Source organism: Elephas maximus, chromosome 24 (genome assembly GCF_024166365.1).
Source record: "Elephas maximus indicus isolate mEleMax1 chromosome 24, mEleMax1 primary haplotype, whole genome shotgun sequence".
Classification (NCBI taxonomy): Eukaryota; Metazoa; Chordata; class Mammalia; order Proboscidea; family Elephantidae; genus Elephas; species Elephas maximus.
In genome coordinates this window covers 6869233-6891478 of record NC_064842.1, presented here as the reverse complement: position 1 = coordinate 6891478, position 22246 = coordinate 6869233, and the positions used below count along the sequence as shown (strand labels likewise).

The window sequence follows — 22246 nt, the reverse complement described above, 5'->3', positions numbered from 1 at the left end:
TAATACCTTGGTAGTTCTTGATCAATTCAGTACACAACAATAAGGTGCTTAAAATGAGTTTTTAAGGCGAGGTTACAGCCTTCGTGCTGTGTTGTCACAGTGGCAGACCACACTGCTGACGGGGACCTTTCTGCCAGCATCTCAGCCACCGCCTCTAAGAAGCTGCTGTCACCGAGGAGGCCTGCTGCCTGTGCGCACCCACGGAGACGCACGGAATTGAACTCGAAGTAGTGTCTTTGTGGTATCTTTTCAACAAGTCATGTCCCATTCAGCCTGATAGTTTATCTCTGTCAGGCCAGGGGCCCAAGCGGCTTACGGGAGCTGTCAGGGACAGGTAGACCAACCTGCTTTGTGCTGAGGAGGTAATGCATCTTTCGGGCTTGGTAATCTCTTTTCTTCTCTTCCCTTTCAAGGTCGGCCTTCTTCTCTTCTCTTTCTTTCATCTCTGCAAACTCTTCCAGTGCTTCCCTGCATCACAACGGTCTGCGGTTATTTATGTTACCAAAAGTCTGCTAACATTTTAACTCACTGATGAAAATCAAGTCAGTCTTTGAAGGGCAACTATTATCCATACCCATCAAAATCAGTGGTGTGACTTATCTAACCTGCACTTTTCTACGTGATCTCTGCAATCTTTAAAAAGCATTTAAGTGATTTTTCAATTGATTAAACTTTTAAAATCAAACACCTATGTATTATAATTAATTCAATATTTGGAGAAATAGTCATATCAAATGCAAAGCACTGTAAGTGAATTACTACATTATCAGTTTCTTTGGTTGATTAGTAATTATACATTCATACCAAGAAAACATCTCAACTTCCCATTTCCTTTCAATATGGTTTTATATTTATGGATCACTCATTCTTTATTTTGCACTCTAACTAAAGGGCTAATTTAAAAAGTACAGTGGCTTTTAATACACATAGTTTATTGTACATTTGTTTCAGTTAACAGTTTCAAATATCAATACAATTACATTGTTCTGTACTTAAAAGATTGGCGTTTTGTTCAATTATAAAAATAACTAAACATTAAATTAGCTGAATGAGTTCCAGTCTTTTCTAAATATACTAAACCCCATTCAGTAACAAAACCTTTCATCATTTATGTGTGTGTACCTAAGAAATTTAAACAAAAAATAATTTTTTTACCTAAGAAATTTAAACAAAAAACAAATTTTAAAAATATACCATATGAAAGACACATACTATATAGAGTAAATATAGAATAAGATATTATTAAACATGGAACAAATAACTAGATCATTTCTTTTCTAGGACAAATTTAATTATTCATGTTAAAATAATCTTCCGAAATTGCACTTCACTCTTTAAAAAAAAAAAAAAGATGCATAACTTATTGTCTAGTGCTATATGTAAAACCTTAAGTCAGTCACCCGAGCATTCGCCTCAAAGATATCAGGGGAGGGTAGAGGAAAAATTCCAAAAAGAAAAAAGATTCTCATACCTACTTTAAATCTCTAGACATATTTTTGTTGCAGTTTTCTGTGAAAGGCCACACATATAATACTTCATACAAGGTTACTTATGAAACACGTTGACGTTTAAAAATCACCATGCTATGCTATTGTAGCAGAGTAATTTTTTTCAACATAAGATTAAATTGCAAAATAAATGAATTACTTGGAGTGGCATGGCCCCCATTTTGCCACCCTTCTCTTGAAAATTGCTTATTAATATGAAAGAAGGAGTCAGAAAATAGCCTGTTTTGCTTTATGCATAGTATTTTGGGGGCTTCTGCGCCCACAAAGCTGGGCTAGCTGCACATTTAGATTGTGTTGGCAAGCTGGTACAACGACCTTCCTGACCTGCATCTCAAGGCTATTATTAATCGCTAAGTAACCTGGTAAAGCCAAACAAATTTGTTTCCATTGAAAGGATCTCTATCTGTGTCTGAGAATTTGTTCTGTACCAAACAAACCTCATTAACTGTGTCCATTTTTGACAAAGAACCAGGAGGCAGAGGGATTGGTAACCTTTCTTTGTCCTTAAGGTACAAATTTCAAGGCAGTTACATACAAATAAATGAGAGCTTTTACCAGAAAAAATAACAATCATGTGTTACATAAAATAAAACTGAATACATCATTAATTTGAATCTTTACTTTTGGTATTCTATAAAACATAAATATTTTCCTTTATAATTTCTGTTATAAGCCTTTAAAATAAATTGAAATAACCAGTGAGATGCTACTTTAAAAAGAGTCAGGAATGCCTTTATCCAATTTTATATTACTCCAAAGATAAGTACAAAAATTTCTAAGCAATCACAAAAATACTACAGCCACAAAGAACTCTGTGCTCTATAAATGATTTAATGAATGTCAAGAAATCTTATATAAGAAGGAGTAGCCATTTATATGTGTGCGTCCGTGTGTGTATGTGTAATATAACAAAGACGTACACAGACCTGGGATCCAAAATCAAAACTGTAAGTTATTTGAAATAATGAAAACAACCCATCTTCAGGCTATGAAAATGCAAAACAAAACTAGCTTGTACTTGGGGAACGGGACAAGGAGAGCTAAAGCTGGGTGATAAATAGAAGAATGTCAGCTCCCAGCGTATAAAGAAAACACACAGTAAACCCAGAAGAAACAGGAAGCTCCTCCCAAAAAAGGGAAAAAAAAAAAAAAATCTAAGAAACTTGATAGTACACAAAAAACTAATCCAAAGATATGGCTCAGTGTGAAACCAAAACTAAACGCATTGTGAAAGGTGTGATAAAAATTGTATTCCCATTAAAAGTAAAATGATGGAAACCGTTCTAACTAGGATCCCCTACAAAATGATAAAAATGACTTATTTTTAAATCCTAGAATTTTTTAAATATAGTACTTTAGAAATACTTACAAATTTTTTTCCAAATACTTTCACGTTAATTTAAAAAAAAAAAACCTAAAAAAAAAAAAAAGGTCCTATGGCATATATAGGCTACCAAACCCATTGACATCGATTCGGTTCCGACTCATAGCGACCTTATAGGAATAAAATTGCCCCATAGGTTTTCCAAGGCTGTCATCTTTACAAGAGCAGATGGCCAGGTCTTTTCTCCCACGAAGCGCCTGGTGGGTTTGAACTGCTGACCTGGTGGCTTAACCACTGTGCCACCGAGGCCCCATATATGGGATAAACAACAACAACAAAAACCATTGCCATGGAGTCGATTCAGACTAATTACCCTATTTTATAAATGTGGAAACAAATGAAGAGATTCAATGACCTATCCCAAACAACAAATCAAGCCATAGCAGAAATGGAACTAGAGTCCCTAGATTCCCAGGTTCTCCAATCCCAAACCAGGTAGCAGGCATCCTGATTAAGAAATATTATGCAGAAAATATTTTTTTATTGAAATGGATCACAGAAATCTTCTCCTTCTTGTGATCCTGTTGTTCTATAAATAGTTAAAGAACTTTGTATAAGTCCCAAGACTTTTTTGCACCAGTTTTTATGTCTATATTTTATGATACTAGTTTAAAAATTAAGGTAGATCTTAGTGAAACTTTTGCAAAGCTTTACATATTTGAACATATTTTGCCAGTGATATTTACAATGGATACAAACTTTTACATATTCTAATAATGACAGCAATAATAAAAATAACAGTTGCCACTGGGAGGCAACAGAGTGGAGCAGTGCACAGCACAGACTCTGAAATAACGGCTGGGTTTTAAATTCTCTACTGTGCTATTTCCTAGCTGTAAAGCCTCTGCCTCAATATCTTCATCTGTAAAATGCAAACATATTAGAATTGCCATCTTCCTCATCAAGCTGTCCTGAGGATCAAATAAGTTAATTTTATGGAAAGTACTGAGTAGCGGCTGGTGTGTAAATGTTAGCTATTTATTGAAGGTTTACTACTGGAAACCCTGGGTGGTGTAGTGGTTAAGTGCTATGGCCGCTAACCAAAAGGGAGGCAGTTTGAATCCACCGGGCACTCCTTGAAAACTCTATGGGGCAGTTCTACTCTGTCCTATAGGGTCCCTATGAGTTGGAATCAGCTCCAAGGCAACGGGTTTCGTTGTTTTTCTTTTTTTTTACTATGAGCCAGGTACTAGGCTACTTGCTTTATCTACTCAATTAGATAAAATATTTTATGCTTTCTCAAATTTCCTCTATGGCCTCCTCCTTTCTGTCTCTTGACCAGCTCACACTTGGATGATATTTTTCACTGTGGAGAAGGAAATCTGGCTTCCTGGGAGGCCTGGAGTAAACCTTGATCGATGGGGAACAGGAGACAGAAAGGAACCATGCAGATAGGTTTGCCCTTTTTCTGCCCTCTGTTCCCCTTGCACACCTGAAGAACACCTGCATGGGGGACGGTCACAGACATACCTGCTGCATCATGCTGAATCACTTTGGGACTCTGTGTGAAGCAGCAACCAGGCCTGCAGGAGCCCATCATGTCATTTTCTTCCCTACAGGACAAGGTACTCAATCCTCTAGCTGCCAAGGGTGTTGCTGCACACTGCTCACAGCTGTATCCCTCTGAGGAAAATGGGCTGCCCTGCCCAACGTTCCATCACCCCTGCCCACATCCAGTGACTGCGCATTAAGGGACAACAGAGGCCCAGACCCTTGTTTCAACTCTAAGGAGACTTGTGAGCTTCAGTCTCCTCAGATCGGCCACTGACACAGTTCAACTTCTCCCTCTGCCCCCCTCTCCACTCCCTTAGAGGTGTTATTCCAAGAGTGCTCCCCACAAAACCTGCACCGATTCACCATCTCAGAGTCTGCTGGCTTGTATGACACTTCACATTCTGCTTTTCCTCACCCACACTGCCCTGTGCTTGGTCCACTCAAAGTATCAGCACGTTAATGTTTGCCTTCTGTTCTGCTTCCCAGAGATCCCGGGCTAAGACATAAACGTTACCTCATTTAGTACTCTACGGTCCTGTGGAGCAAATATTATCACCCCCTTTTACAAATTAGGAGCTGAGATTCACAGGGGTTAAACCTCCGCCCAACCTCCCACAGCTGGGAAGCGCAGAGCAAGGATTTGAAGCCGGGATTTGAATCCAGGCAAGACTTTGTATAATTTTTTATTTCTTTGTTGAAATTATAATTTCTATAAAAGTATTATGATGCGCATAGTCTATCATCTTTGAGGTACTTCATAGTGCCTTAAAAGCACAAATGCCTGAACTTTCAGAGGGGACCGTTAACAAGACTACATTCTAAAATGAAAACAAAACACCACCACCGACACCATCTTTAAGAACAAATATTCTAAGGAAATAGATTTAAACAGCTTTCTAGTGAAGGCCTTCACTACTTTCTGAGGCCAGGTAGTCAGTGACATGCTTCTGTTGTAAGAAACCTTCAAAATAACAATAGCTGAACAGCAATTTTGTCTGCTGTGGTATATTATGACATAAGAGTATTTAAGTGAAGTTTACTATATGTATTTACGTTTCATCTCTAACAATTTTCTGCTCTCAATATGTCCATATTAATCTAACCAAATAAGTAGACAATAAAAGAGGAAGAAGAAAAAAGACATGGCTAAGTTAAAAATTCATGTAAAAACGTCAACTTCAAACAAAACCAATTATATGCTTAGACAGGGTATGTGACATCCAAAACGATTCTGAGAGAGAAAACCTTGGAGCGGATTATCTGGAAGCCATTAAGATACCCGAAACATTTGCATTAGTAACAAAAAGGTTCACTGTCAGTCAGTCAAACTCTTGAAACCACTTATTTTATCTACCTTAGTTTGCTACCTGCTTACCTACTACCTGGAACTGTTTGACAGGTGTTGCAAATTGCATTAGGGCAGCAGGTTGCAAAGGAGACCACAGGTTACAACGAAGCATCCTGTGGCGCACAGTCATTCACGGCCAAGCTCACGGGCGGACCCTGAATTTCACACCCTTCTCTGTAGGCTTTAACATTTTGGAAACATTTAGAAGGGTCCTCTCATAAGACATTTTTAGTTACTCTTGACAATGCTTTGTTTGTTACAGTACAGATCAGTTTCTCTTGAAAATGTTTAAGCTATTTTAATAGTTACCATCATGCAGATAATTAACATTCATTCACTTATTCTGTCAGGCAGTCATGGGTGTGTTTAAAAAAAAAAAATTCAAAGAGGTAAAATGAAAAACAAAAGAGAACAAAAAACTAGTCCCTGCCTTCAAACAACTTGCAAACAAAAGCGGTAATAACTAACTGGAAAACAACCATAAGTCTATGAACTAAATATATATGCAGTGATGTGGTTCAGAGATCTTAAGTCTGTTTAGAGGAATCAGAAAAGGCTTCATGTAGGTGGAGGCACTGGAGCTGGGAACCAAACAACAAGCAGGCTTTTACCAGGTAAGGCAGGGGGAGGGGTAGGGGGCAGGGGTAGAGGGCAGTGGTACTGAATTGAGGCCGAATCATTCACTAGAAATTCATGCTGTCTTTTGTAGACTTTGGCCATCAACAGCCAAGGGGAGAAATTCATGTGGTGTAGAAGCAAGGGGTCCTGGCCACAGGTGAATGGGCTCTCTAAGGGTAATGGTAGCAAATTTATAAACCATACAGACTAGGCATTTTAGGAATGAAAAAAGTAAAAAAGAAGATAATGGTCGATGTTATAAAATTACAATACCATTACTTCACTCTGATCATAGAAAGGGATAGGCCAATTGCTCTATTATTTCATTTACCTACTTTGCATGATTTTAAAAAGCAATAGGCTCCATTCAGAGATCATTCATGAAAATCGTTTTTTTTTTTTTCCTTCTTCTGGCTCTTTTGAATTGATTTAGCTGAAAAAGACTTTATGTATTCTTTCGAAAAATATGCACATATTTCACTGTAAAATTATTTTCTTTTACTATTCTGGATAATTTACGTAAAAAGGAGTAGAATTTTGTATAACATATATGAAGTCAAATGATTAAGAGTGACATTGAGCTCAGTACAATAACAATAACATGAATTTACATAGGGCATTACTTTTCAGGGGCTTCAAGTGCCTGGAAGCCCCCAGTGAGGTTGGTAATGGGGCAGATGTTACTAACAAGGTCTCTGTTCTTCTTTGTGGAATGAAATGACTTTACAGATGGTGACTCTCAGACACAGCATGGAGGCTGTCCTGCATAAGGTAGATCAAGGCACATCATATTCTCTCTCGTTTGCATGTCTTTGTAGGGGTTCGGGTAGTACTTCAGTCTCCTGAATTTATGTTTTGGGTAGAGGTCAGAGATAAGGTAGCTAAGGGTCCTATATCAGATGAAAAGATGCATGATCTTATTCACTTTGTGTTTACTCAAAAATCACACATTGTCTCTCACTTAAAGTGTGTTAATCTCATTTTAAGCAAAGATAATTGCTGCAGCTTTTGTACACAATCCACTCAATACAGTCCAGGGGTATCTGGAAACTGCTCTTGATGTCATTACAAAGCAATAATAACCTACCACAGGAAGATGCCACCATATTTAAAACAGTACGCCATATGTAGCTTCAGAACACACCTAATGAGTTTGGGGAAACTGAGTGATGGACTGCTGAATGGAAGATCGGAAGTTGGAAGCCAACAACCGCTCCACAGGAGAAAGATGTGGCAGTCTGCTTCCTAGAGATTTACAGCCTTGGAAACCCTACGGGGTCACTATGAGTCAGAATCAACTTGACAGCAGTGGCTTGATGGATAAATGATTAAATAGTTGCTTTATAACTGATCTTAAAAATCACTTCTATATAAGTGCCCAAGAAAATTCCATTCTATTTATACCAATGTAATTCAAGTATTTAAGTTCGCTTAATTCTTTTTCTTTCTTTCTTTCTCTCTCTCTCTCTCTTTCCTTTCCTCCCTCCCTCCCTCCCTCCCTCCCTCCCTCCCTCCCTCCCTCCCTCCCTCCCTCCCTTTCTTTCTTTCTTTTTTAACAGCTAATTGAGATATAAGGTCCCTGGGAGTCAAAAACAATTTGCACTAGGCCACTAACCTAAACGTTGGTAATTTGAACCTACCCAGCAGTGCCTTGGAGAAAGGCTAGGCAATCTGCTCCTCTAAAGGCTGGAACCAAAACCACACCCATTGCCATTGAGTCGACTCTGACTCATAGGGACCCTGTAGGACAGAGTAGAAGTGTGCCATAGGGTTTCCAAGGAGCAGCTGGTGGATTCCAATAGACAACCTTTTGGTTAGCAGCAAAAGACTTAACCACTGCACGAACTACAGCCATGAAAACCTTATGGAAGCAGTTCTACCCCACAACACATGAAGTCACCATGCTTCAGAATATACTCGACCTCAGTGGGTTTGGTTTTTCAGGTTTTATAGAGCTACAGCTCACATAGCATATAATTCACCCACTTAAAGTATAAAACTCAATGGCTTTTAGTATACACACAGATCTGGGCACCCATCACCAGGCAGTTTTAGAACATTTTCATCATCTCAGAAGGAAATCCTGTACCCTTCATCTATCTCCCGTCTTACCCTCTAGTCTCCTTCAGGCATAGGCCACCACTAATCTACTTTCTGTCAAACTTAATTTTTATACTAAGAATACCTCTACACTGTAATCCTGTGGTTTATATTTTACATGTTCTAGGACCTCTAAGTCACCTTTTATTACAGAACCCTTAAAGAGAAGGAAATGAAACACATCTCCATGATCAGATCTGTGATGTTGGAAAGATTATTATGGCAACAGTAAGGAGAACAGATGGAATGAGGACAGAGAACAGAGACCCAGACAAAAAATCGTTAGGTCTTGGTGACCAACAGGGTGGAGGAAGGAAACATTAAAATGAATCCCATGCTTCTGGCTTGAGTGTCTGAATGTAGAATGGTTCACTTCTCCATAAGAAGAGAAATAATGATTTTCTATATCAACATGCTCAGCTTGAGGTGTCTATGGGATGTCCAAGTGGCAATACTAGCCACTAGGCATTTGAATAGATGGTCATGATAATCAGGAGAGAGTTCTGGGCTGGAGAATACTCGGATTTATGAATCAGCAGAATACAAATGGCAGCAGAAGTCACAGAAGTAGAAGACATTGCCCACAGCATGTAGAACGAAAAGGCAAGTGCATCAAAGAGAGAACACTAATATTTAAGGTCAAGCAAAATAAAGGTGAGTATGCAAAGGAAGTAAGGGAAGTAAAAAACATTAGAAAAATGGAAAGGAAACCAGGAGAGTAGTGTTGGAGAAACCAAGTCATAAGGCAGATCAGAGAAGTGGTTAGCGGTGTCAAATAATATGATGGCCAGATAGTCCACTGGATAGTATTATAAGTAATTTTTCAGCCATTTTTAAATACAATTTCAGTATAATTTAAACCCATCTTCAAGTGTGAATTAAAAAGCTTGTATTTTATTAATGTGTCAAGTACCTGCATATGACTTCCACTATATGAATGCAGTCTCAATCAGCAAGATAAAAATTAGCATTCATGGCCCTTATCACAGAATTAAAAAAAGGAAATATCTTTCATCTATCCCCTATCAAAAATCAAAATATTGGCTAAGAGAGGTAAAAGATAAGGACTTCAATCCATCCATTCCTCGAGGCTGGTCAACCTCAAGGCTAAGTCCATAAACCAACAAATTTTAGTCCCTTGTTTTCAAATGAGTAACATTTTAGTGCTATGCTCTGGGATTTTGGTTTTTCATTTTTTTTTCAAAAGACCACTCCAAAAAAAATGAAACTTGAAATTCAGACTTTTACTGTTTTTTTTTTTTTTTAAAAGCTACTGAAGACATTGTCCATCACATTGCTCAGTGCCTCCTACGAAGATTCACATCTGAAGTCCCTTGTAGAATCAGTACCAGGAACAGCTGTTTCTTGGCAGAGGCAGTAATATTTTCTCCATTTTGAAGATGGGAAACACTTAACCAATCATGTTCCCTGATCAATAACATTTGAGTCACCTTACCTGTATTTCCCTTTACCATGGTCCTTACTTTTTAATCTTTCCTTGTGCACCTTTTTGTAAATTGCCTCAAATTCATTACAGAAAGAAAGTTGAACAAATATATGTATATGTATGTAAAGAAATTATATCCAACTTAATAAGCTTTTTCCTTTTACTAATTCCTTCTTAAGAATGACACTTTTTCAATTTGTCTCAACCCACTTGGAACAAAGGCGAATGAAGAACACCAAAGACACAAGGTAATTATGAGCCCAAGAGGCAGAAAGGGTCACATAAACCAGAGACTACATCAGCCTGAGACCAGAAGAACTAGATAGTGCCCAGTTGCAACCAATGACTGCCCTGACAGGGAACACAACAGAGAATCCCTAATGGAGGAGAGCAGTGGGATGCAGACCTCAAATTCTCATAAAAAGACCAGATTTAAGGATCTGACTGAGACTGGAAGGATCCCAGAGGTCGTGGTCCCCAGAACTTCTGTTAGCCCAAGGCTAGAACCATTCCCAAAGCCAATTCTTCAGACGTGGGGATTGGACTGGACTATAAGACAGAAAATGATACTGGTGAAGAGCAAGCTTCTTGGCTCAAGTAGATACATGACACTATGTGGGCAACTTCTGTCTGGAGGGGAGATGAGAAGGCAGAGTGGGGCAGAAACTGGCTTAATGGACACAGAGAATATAGGGTGGAGAGAAGGAGTGTGCCGTCTCATTGGGGGAGAGCAAGTAGGAGCACACAGCAAGGTGTATAAAAATTTTTGTATGACAGACTGACTTGATTTGTAAACTTTCACTTAAAGCACAATAAAAATTTAAAAAAATTAAAATGATGCCTTTTCCCCCTCTTTTTTCATATATTGTGCTCTTAAACTTTTTTAATATAGCAAATTGCTAAAGGTAGTGTATTCTTATACAAAAATAAATATAGTCTGTTAAAAGGCTGTGATCAAATAGCTGATATTCAATAGTTTAACAGGATTATATGGATTATGTCATTAGTTACTAATTATGAATAAATAGTGGAATGTTTTTAAAGCAAAGAACATGTGCTATATTTTAAGTTAGACAATCTGGCATACATTATTATCTACATTCTACCAAACTAACTGCTATAATTATTGTATCCTCATATGTAAAATGAATCTTCAGGGAAAAATAATTCAGTTACATATATAGTTAACATTACAGAATAATTTGTTTCTTGAAAACTAGAAAGTTATTTCCTCTGTATCTTATAAAGAGCCTGTCCTCTAGATACCATGAGATAAAGCCAAACTGCTATCATTTAGTTGGCTAAGATCAGAATATTATATTCCTAAGATGAAGTTTATTGAAACATTATCTTTAGGTGATCATATTTATTCTCCTTATTTACACACTATCTATGATGTTCTACATGTCCTTGAAATAAGGAACAGGGACACCTTAGCATGAAAAAGTGGCCTAGCTCTGCTGGAGTTCATAAATTTTGTTCAGCTTTGGATGAGTTCAAAGAATTGCCATGTAAGAAAAGCCTTACAGAGGGAATTTATCTGATTATGGCAGTAATAATTACCCAGCTGTTTATTGCAGATAGAGAAATAATTCATGTAGGCAATAGGCCGTGGTGGCAATGACACTCCGCATTTAGTAAATATGCAAACTGTTCACTTCTAATTAACCAAGCTAGAGGATGCCCTTATTAAATGTATAAACTAAAAGTGCCTTCTTGACAAGTGATGGATTGTTACATTGCACAAACTCTTGCCACAGAATTATTGGAGTGAACTTGGGGCTTAACTTCATTAAGAGATCTTGTAGGATAGTTAAATGAGGATGGACAGTGTAACAAGGCCTACCTGACAGCCAATGATACGTTAGAGCTCAATGGAACTGCACCTTCTTCTGTCCCACTTAACGGTTCCGATTCACAATAGATAAACTGTGAAACTCTGAGGTTAATTTGAGTTTGAATAATAAAAATAAAGGAAATAACAGCCAATTTAGGGAGGCTACCTGACAGTTTACGTACCTAGTGAATCTATAAAACAGCCCATATTTTATGATTCAAATATCTTTCACACACCGAAAACTGAAAAATTACCACTCTTTTCCTCAACTTTAAAATAATTTGTTTAATAAAAATAAACGGTCTTGTTGACTAGCTTTAAAATGTCTTCCAAAAAGTAAATGGGTGAGTTTTATTAAAGAAGAACACTGCAACACAGAAATAACTCTTAATATTAACTTTGAATGAATCTTAATTTTATAATAAATCAATTATGAAATATTTCATTGTGCATATTCTATGCTTAGCTTTACTCTAAGACAACTATTTCTTCTTTGTCAAACATTTATACTGGCATTTTTAGCCCCCTAAGGATCTTATAAAAATATTCCTATGAGGGAACTCCTAGATACAAGAAGCAGAACTAAAATATTCTTCTTTGAATGACAGAGCGGATGAGGCTAACGCACAGGGTTGTTGCCACAGTTCATGGAGACAACGTGCATAAGGGAAGGGCTTCGTACAGTGCTTGCCATACACTAATGCTCAACGTAAGTTAGCAATTTTAATGTGTTTGAGTGACAGTTGTTCTCTTTCACTGAAATATTAATTCCTATGTTTTGTTATTAGAATATATTTTATTGCATAATATTATTTCTTCTGCTGCTTGTTGTTGCTGTCAGTTGCTCGAGTCAAGTCCGACTTACGGTGACCCCACGTGTGCAGAGCATGACCCCACGTGTGCAGAGCAGAACTGCTCCATAGGATCTGCAAGGCTGTGACCTTTTGGAAGCAGATCACCAGGCTTGTCTTCCAAGGTGCCTCTGGGTGGATTCGAACCACCAACACTTAACTTCTTGCACCTCCCAGAGACTCCAGCTTCTACTACTCCCTCTACAATAATTTCATGATCTAAAGCATTCGGGTGCTAACCTAAAGGTTGGTTGTTTAAAATCATCCAGTGGCTCCATGGAAGACAGGGCTAGTGATCTGCTTCTATAAAGATTACAGACAAGGAAATCCTATGGAGTAGTTCTACTCTGTAGTATGTTGGGTCACCACGAGTTGTGGGCAGACTTAACGGCAGCTAACAACAACAACAACAACAACAACATGTTCTTCTACCTCTTATTTACAAAACCCAAGGTAGTATTAGATGGTCTGCCAATACAAGTACTTTGTAAATGATCTGGTGTTAAAAGTCAAATTTTTAAGGTAACTTTAAGAAAATCCTTTCCAACATAGATGTCACACAAAATTACATTAAGATCTATATTAACGTAAGTATTAACATCTGAAAAAGTCTATGAGATAATCCTGCAGATGGAAGAACAAGGGTGTAGAGATATAAGTAACTTCCCTAAGGACACAAGAGCGTTAACTGGTGTAGCTGAGATTCACGCTGAGGTCTGCTGAGACTTCACCCTTGCTCTTTCATCTATAGTACACAGGCTCTGAGACTATAAAATTATTCATTGACATTTTAGATACCAGAATATTATTGTAAAAGTTTGCTTAATCATATATTTATTGTAAAGCACAAAAGGAACAATGTATAGAAGCAGCAGTATTTACTATAAGGGAGCCAGGCTTTGCCACTATTGAAAGTCACATGTGACTTCTCCAAATTTATAATAGATAAGTTAATCAACAAGTATTTACGTCCTATGAAAATACATGCTTCCCATGTTAAGAAAAAAAATTATCCATTCAAATCACCTCCATGAACAACCCTTGCCTCCTTTGCCATGAGGCCAGGAGAACCACGTGGTGCCCAGCTACCATTGGTGAACATTTTGATCAAAGATTCCATAGAAGAAGGCTAATCAAAAGAGGGAAAATGTGAAACAGAATTTCAAATTCTCATGGACTCCAGACTTCCTGCTGCCACGAAAGTTGGATGACCCCCTGAAATTACTGTGCTGAGATAACCTTTAAACTTTAAACCAAAATATCCCCTAAAGCCTCTTTAAAACCAAACAATAGTTTAGCTTGATTAGTAAAAAATGTCTGCCTTGAGCATTATCTCTTTTAAGAACCACCTATATGGGATAAGATTGACAACAATCACTTGAAAGATTAAATAGGAACCTTAGGGGGCAGTGAATTTGTTAACTGGGGAAGAAAAACTCAGAAAAGGAGGGTGAGAATGGTAGCATAACTCAAAGTAAGTAATCAGTGTCACTAAATGGCACGTGTAAAAACCGTTGATGCATGTTTTGCTATGCATATTCTCAATAACAAAAAAATTTTTAAAAATTTTAAATGTGTACATTCATACATTTACTCATATACAAACTTTTTTTCAAGGAATATCATTTGTCAAGAACTATAACAGGAAAAAGGGAAAATATTAATATTATGAAGATAAGACTTCCACATTTAAACGAGAAAACATGATAATCAAGGGCCAAAATAAAAATTTTTTAAGAAGGAACCATATATTGTAATAATCAAATAATATCAAAGACTTTATAAATGCAGAACAACCTAGGATCCACGCCATGAAGAAACAGTAAGATTGAAATAACTACAGAAATGACACTATTTATGGAAAGCATAATAATAGTAATAGCTAATATTTATTGAGTACTTATTAAAATAATAATAGTGCTTGGATTTCCAGGAAAGATGGTGGGTGTGTGTTCTTTTGCTTATGCCTTCTTTCTCAAATCAGCAAAATGAACAAAAAGAAACAAATATAAAAAAAAAAAAAACATTTGCCATTGAGTTAATTCCGACTCATAGCGACCCTATAGAAACAAAAATAGAGGGGGAAAATCGATCTTCATTAAAACAAAGGAAGAGTCACAACCTTCATCATAAACTCTGGAAAATAAACAGGACTTGAACGAATGAATAGATGCCAGATTCATTTCGACTTTAACCACAGGTACGTGAATGTCTTCCTTAGTCACAAAGGCAGTGCAGTATGTGAGCGATAACTGAGCAAGCTTGAAGACCTCACTATGAATCCCAACCAAAACGGATAAAGACTGAGAATAAGGGGATGCCGGGCTGAAATTGCAGCCAAGCAATTTCCCTTTTTGTTGATCAGACTCCTAACTGAGTTGAGAACTGGTGGCAACACTGGGATGGAAGAGAATGGGCAAAAGTTGGCTGAGAGCTCTGAACAAGTTAGAGATAAAAGACAGTCCATGAGCAGTGATCCTGCCTCTGAAGACCACTATCCATGGCGACAGAGAACAACTGGGGCTTGGGACGAGGGCGGTGGGAGCACAGCTGTCCATTTCTGCAGTTTACTCTCCACCCCCATCAGAGACCGAATGACTCGACAAGAAAACAAGCTACCCATCCGTCTAGCTTAAAAAAATAAGCACTGAAAAAAAGCGCAAGAGAATTTTGAAACTCAATTAGAGATTTTTGGTAAGGTATAAAATGCTATAAACTTATTCCAAAATATATGGCTTTCTTAAATATAACAATAAAAAAATAGTTACTCAGAATATTAAATGAAAGAGACTATACCATTAAAAAGGAGTCCTGGTGGCACGGTGATTAAGCACTCGGCTGCTAACCGAGAGCTCGGCGTTTGCGGAGAAGGAAGTGGCACTCTGCTTTCGCAAAGAATACAGCCTTGGAGACCCTGTGGGGCAGCTCTGCTCTGTCTTACAGGGTAAGCTGGGGGTCAGCATCAACTGGACAGCAATGGGTTTGGTTTCGGTTAGGATTTGGTTTGGGTTTTTTATACCATTAAAAAATGTAACGGAAAAATACAAAATTTACCTGGAAAAAAAATTAACAAGATGTGTTAAGAAATCCATAAAAATTTACTGATGAACATTTTTAAAATACCCAAATAAAAGAAGAGACATACTCCATTCCTTGACAGGAAGACTCAAATTAGGAAAACGTTATTTTTCTCTGCACTACTGTACATATGGGTTCCCTGGGGAGGGCAAATGGTTAATACTCTCGGTTGCTAACTGTAAGGCTGCAAGTCTGAGTCCACCCAGAGGCACCTCGGAGGAAAGGCCTGACCCTCTACTTCTGAAAAATCAACCGGTGAAAACCCTGTGGAGATCAGTCCTGCTCTGACACACGTGGGGCCACTGGGAGTCAGAGTCAACTTGGCAGCAATCGGTTTAACACCGCACATTTAATTTACACCCTTTCAAAACCCTAATGCTAAAGTCTGTGTATTTCACAGCAGGTCAAAATAATTCAGAACTTATCTGGAATAAAAATAAGCAAAAGTAACTACAGCATTTTCCGAAAAATAAAATTTATAGCTCCTTTTTTTTTTTTAAGCAGTGCAATGCTACACAAGATTACATGTGGAGAAATGAGTCAGGGGCACAGGGAGCCAAAGGAAGAGCTGAGCACAAATGGGGACTTGAATGTGATAAGATGGTATTTAACAGCAAGAGAGAAATGGATTCTCAAATAAATGCTACTGGAAGAACTTCTTAGCCATTTAAAAATTTTAAAGCCAAATTTCAAATTTATCCCTTGTAAAAAAAAAAAAAAATTTTATCAAATTCCAGATTCAATATTAAATGTTACAAAAATAAAAATGAAAATGTCAAAAGAGAACATGGATGACTATTTTTAAAGTCATATGCAGAAGAAATCGTAAAAGAAATTATTGATAAATACGACTACATTAAGATTTAAAAGTCAGCATAAGTAAGTTTGAATGACAACAAACAAATCTCTGTAAATAAAGTTGTAAGACAACAAACAAGGAAGATAATTGCACCGCAGACGACAAAGTCTTTGTTTCCCTAACAAAGGGTTTTTTTTTACAAACCCATAGGAAATAAAGTAACTACGTAAATGCAACATATGTAAACAAGCAAGCCATTAAAGAAAGAATACAAACAGGCGACAAAAGGTATTCAACTTCCTAATAATAATAATTAAAAAAAAAATCAGACAATTAGATAATCCCTCTATTAGATTGACAGTGATTAAAAAAAAGGAAATCAGAATCCAGTATTGGCAAAAGTTTCAGGAAACAGAAATTCTTATACATTTTTAGGCGTATAAATTGATTTTTTTGGCAGAGCATTAGGTAATATGTATCGAATGGAAAATATGGCTCCCTCTCCCTTTCTCTGCCATCTTGGTCAGTGTGGCTGACTTCCATCCTCACCATGTGTTCTCAGGAGACTTTCAGGATCAAGAGATGCCTGGCCAAGAAACAAAAAGAGAATCGCTCCGCTTTCTGATGGATTTGAATGAAAACTAGTAATAAAATCAGGTACAGCGCCAAGCGGAGACACCAGACGAGAGCCAAGCTGGGTCTCTAAGGAGTCGCACGTGTGATGGCACACAGATTTATGCTCTATTGAGTTCACCAGCATCTTACCAGGTCAAAGTGAAAATACTGCCACTGTCTGAGCATGCCGTATTGGGAAAATTCTGGTGTCTTCCTTTGTTTTTATGCTTCCGCATTAATAGGTTGGTTCAGTAATAAATACGTGAGAATTTTGTTTGGAAAAAAATTAAAAATATCTCGAGTTTTACTCAAAAATTCCAGTTCAGAATGATGCATAGAAAAGGTAACAATACAGATGCAAAAATCTATATGCAGAATAATATTATATCACATATCTAAGAATATAAATATATAAGAATATAGACAGGGCTATTTAAGAAGTATGGTACAAATAATATAGGATACTACAGCCCTGGAACACACCACCAAAAATGTGTGTCTACTGACAGAAAATGTTGCTTGTTGGGGTGGGGGACTGCTTCCCCCATTCCTGTTTCTTTCCATGTGGAGGGATGTCCAACTGCCGGAAAAGAGTTTTAATCTGACTGGAGGAGAATCCAGCCCCACACCCCTTCCCAGACAAACTGCTCTGGGTCCTCTGTGCTCTGAGCCTCACAGGGCCAGCGTCTGATGCTGCCACGGAGGAGATGTCTGCCCAGTCCAGTGCTATGGTCATTGGCTGGGAAAACTTAACTCTTGTTGTTCAGTATTTGAAAACCTGTTGCTTATACACATAAACTGCATCCTATATTACCAACGATGTTGTTGTTAGTTTCCATCCAGTCAGTTCCGACTCATGGCAACCCCATGTGACAGAGGACTATGGCGGATTTTCTCGGCTGTAATCTTCACGGAAGCAGATTGCCAGGTCTTTTCCCTGGGGAGCCACTGGATGCATTTGAACTACCAACCATTCAGTTAGCAGCCGAACCCTTGACTAGTTGCACCACCAGGGCTCCTTCATAAATGTATTATTTTCATCTCTCATCTGCCCTACCATTTTGACTTATTTCCTGCTTGGCCCAGGACTTAGGCTGAGAAAAGTAAGATTTCCTGGGCCTCTGCAAACCCACAACATTATTTATTCAATGATGATTTTCTTGCATTCTCACTATGTTCCAACACTGTGGTAGGTGCCGGGGATACAGTGATTTATGAGGCAGGATAGGCATTATACAAATACCTACCAAAAATATTTACAATACAGAAAATCCTGGGAAGGAAGATTACAAAGAATTATAGAAATACATGATAGAAGGATCTAATCTATTTGTGGGAAACAGGAAGGGGTTAGAGAAGACTTCTCTGCGGAGGTGACACTTAAGAGGAAATTTGAAGAAGAACAGACTTTATAGGGCCCCCTGACCTTGGGAAAGGGACTTTATGTGGCTAAAGAGCACCCAACAAATGTATTCGTGTTATCATTGCTGGTCGCTGAGGAGGTATGTGCAATTTAATAGAGATGTTTAAAAAATTCTCCGTGGAGGAAAGGAATGGAGATTCCAATCCCTTCTCTTTCGAGGTTCTCTGTAGGTGTTCTAAAAAAATTAATTCGAATAGTCCCAACTGATTTTTACTGGCAGGGAAGGATACCAAAGGCTGCAAAGGGCAACTCAACACAAGTCTGAAGAGTTATATGGACTAGTGTTCTGGGCTCAACACAAAAGATCCGTGGGAGAGAGATCATTTGGACATAGCCCATGCTGCGTGTGGAAGCCTCTCTGCATTCTAGATACTCTGTCCTTTGGGCCTAGCCACCCCGGCATGGTGTTGTGTTTAGGAAAAAATGGATGGAACGTGAGACTGTGCCGTAAAAAAAACGGTATATTCACAGGGCATAGTGGGATGTCACTATAGCCCTGAAATAATCTAGAACAACAGCAGCACCTGCAAAGCAGGAAAAAAAATCACAAAACCTTGTAAATGGAGTGATCAATGGTCGCTAGTGGGGCAGTAAGTGACCAAAGCAATGAGGTTAGTGGACAGATTGGATTTACTAGCTGTTTGTTTCTGCCTGATTTCTGAGTGTAGGGGTGAATAAGTAAGCTCCAGAATTACTGGACAACGAAATGGAGGAAAAATTAATTGGAAGATATGTCTTCTCCGGAGAGAACTGGTCACTCAGATATACATACACACTCTCTCAGAAACATGGATGAAAGCATATTTTCCAACAGTGCTCGTCTCTGGTTAGATTTTGAAAGAAGTCTGTGTTCTTCTTTTACTTGTAAAAGACATTATTTACTTGTAAAATGTTAGCTGTTTGTTTTGTTATTCATTTCGTATATGGTTGAAGTTTTCATAAGATCACGTATGTAATCACTTATATCAAAAAGTTACAAAATATAATGCAGAGGTGATATAAAATTTTTCTAAATATTTTTGTAGACTTTTACTAATTTTTCTGCAACATTGCTAATCTTGGAACCCTGGTGGCATAGTGGTTAAGAGCTTGTCTGCTAACCAAAAGGTCGGCAGTTCAAATCCACCAGCTGCTCCCTGGGAACCCTATAGGGCAGTTCTACTCTGTCCTACAGGGTGGCTAGGAGTTAGAATCGACTGGACGGCAACGGGTTTATTGCTCATCTTAAATTATTTCTACCTCAACAAAAAAGCTGTTTCTTTTTCCAAAAATATTCCCAATTGGTTTGAATAATATTACAAAGAAGATTCTAGGACTGGGAATTACTGGTACACCCATGCTAAAGTCTGTGTAATAGATAAATATATATATATATACATATATATTTTTAAATACCTCTCATTTGTTTTCCTTTTGTTTACTAAGGGATATTCTCCATGCATTTCATCTAATTCTAACCACTGGGAGAACAGGTCCTGCCTTGGAATTAGAAAAAGATAAGATGGGAGGAGGGGACAGTAAGACGAATGAAGGGTGACAAGTCTGTCTGTCTCTTCCAATCCCAGGGGACGGTAGAAGGGAGAAGGGGGTGGAGAATAACAGAGGTCAGGATGCAGTGATGTGCCCTAACTTCTAAACTCCAGGCCAAAGTCTTGGAAACAGAGAGGAATGGTTAGTAGATCGAGAGGGATGGCAGAGACAAGGGAGTGTTTTCCTACCTCCTGCTTGGGGTTCTGGGAGGAAGTCACTTACGCAAGGCAGCCCTAAGCCAATAAGGGACGGCTCAAGCATAGTAAAGAAGGTTGAACAATGTGGTCAGGCACACAGAGCTTATCAGAATCCTCAAGTCTTCCTGGGTTCCTTATCATGTAGAAGGACTAAGGAGGTCATGAATATCCTTTAGGGGCCAAGCAAACATCTGAATTAAGAACCAGGGATCAGGCCATGAGAACCACGATGGCAAAACAGCAACAACCTTGAATCAGACTGCAGGGAAGACAGCCTTGTCTAGGGGGGCACTGGAGCGCATAGAAAATCTTAACAGAGTTAGTCAGAGGCAGAAAGAGAAGATGCAGGGCCTGGTCAGCTAAGGAAAACTACCAGACCTAAACCAAGCTCAGCCCAGTTACATAAAATGCAGGCTTTAGCAGCAGATGCCAGCAGAACTCCCAGTGACAGGACTGATGAACCACACAGCTGCAAACACCAGCCACTATTACCTGAATATAACACCTTAAACTTCATAGCCACTGCTTGTAAAAAGATTTCATTCAATAATACCCTATGGAACAGTTGTACTCTGTACCACATGGGTCACAGTGAGCCGGGGGCTGACTGGATGGCAGCTAACAACAAGTTCAAGTTCATCTCTTTCTTACAGGAATCTGATGAAAGAGGCCAGAGAAGGCAGCACGTACCAATATTCTCAATTGTACCCACGACTGGAGCCCTGGCGGTACAGTGGCTAAGTGTTCAGGTGCTAACCAAAAGGTCAGCAGTTCAAATCCACCAGCCACTCCTTGGAAACCCTATAGGTCAGTTCTACTCTGTCCTAGAGGGTTGCTATGAGTCAGAAGCAACTCGATGTCAATAGGTTTGATTTTTTTTTTTTTTTTAATTTCCATTAAAATCAAAGCCTCCAATGGTAATAATATGCATCAAGTGGTAGGGCAGCTGAGATATGAAAAAATATCTTACACTGTATAATTATGGTTTCTATCCTGACACTTAACTGCCTTTAGTGGCCAAATTCCCATTTTATGTTCTGTTACTTTTAATATGCTACTGTCCAGGCCCTGGTGGTGTAGTGGTTAAGAGTTTAGCTGCTAACCAAAAGGTCAGCAGTTCGAATCCACCAAATACTCCTTAGAAACCCTATGGGGCAGTTCTCCTCTGCCCTAAAGGGTCACTATGAGTAGGAATCGACTTGAGGGCAAGGGGTTTTTGGTTATGTCTTTGCCCAGGACCAACTCCCATGGCTACTCCTAACAGCAAGGAAGTCTGGGAAGGTGAGCCTTACCAGTTGAACCACTGAACCCGTTGCCATCGAATCAATTCCGACTGATAACAACCCTATAAAGGACAGTAGAATTGCCTCCACAGGGTTTCCAAGGAGTGACTAGTGGATTCAAACTGCCAACCTTTTGGTTAGCAGCTGAACAATGCTTAACCACTGTGCCACCATGGTTCTGCCTTACCAGTAGAAGAAGGAAATTTATAAGGAGGCAGTGGTGGGTTTTATGTGAGCCTAGTTATGATATAACCCACAAATATGACCAATAGAATCAGTGGTGTCACTAGGTAGGTACCGGGGTTGCAGACCATACCAGGTGACACTGTCAGAGGTGGTGATACCAAAATGACTGTCTACAAAGTTTCCGTGCAGAAATTTGTTATTTTTTATACAAATACCCTGTAGCTAGTTATGAACCACAAAAATATTTTTCCTAAGTCCAGTTTACATGTATCAACATATCTACAAGGCTGAAACTCTGTGCTAATTTAGTTTTTGAACCTTCTAATGTGCCATGGTATTTTCAATGGCATCATATGCATGTGAAAGCTGAACAGTGAATAAGGAAGAGCAAAGAACTGCCGCCTTTGGGTTGTGGTGCTGGTGAGGAACATTGACTGTACCACGGACCGCCGGAAGGACGAACAGGTCTGTCTTGGAAGAAGTACAACCAGAATGCTCCTTAGAAGCAAGGATGGCAAGACTGCGTCTTACATACTTTAGACATGTTA

At 38.6% G+C, this 22246-nt stretch overlaps 1 protein-coding gene across 16 annotated transcripts in view; it reads right to left on the bottom strand.

The window, feature by feature from the left end:
• SPATA17 (spermatogenesis associated 17) overlaps window positions 1–22246 on the bottom strand; it is a 360593-nt gene that overhangs the window by 250858 nt on the left and 87489 nt on the right. For all 16 annotated transcript variants that reach the window (XR_007515263.1, XR_007515262.1, XR_007515264.1 and 13 more), the window contains one exon: window positions 345–468. Coding sequence is in view for 13 of the 16 variants with exons in the window: in XM_049868175.1 (XP_049724132.1) it covers window positions 345–468 (124 nt within the window). In the remaining 3 variants the exon portion in view is untranslated. The remainder of the gene's footprint in view (window positions 1–344; window positions 469–22246) is intronic.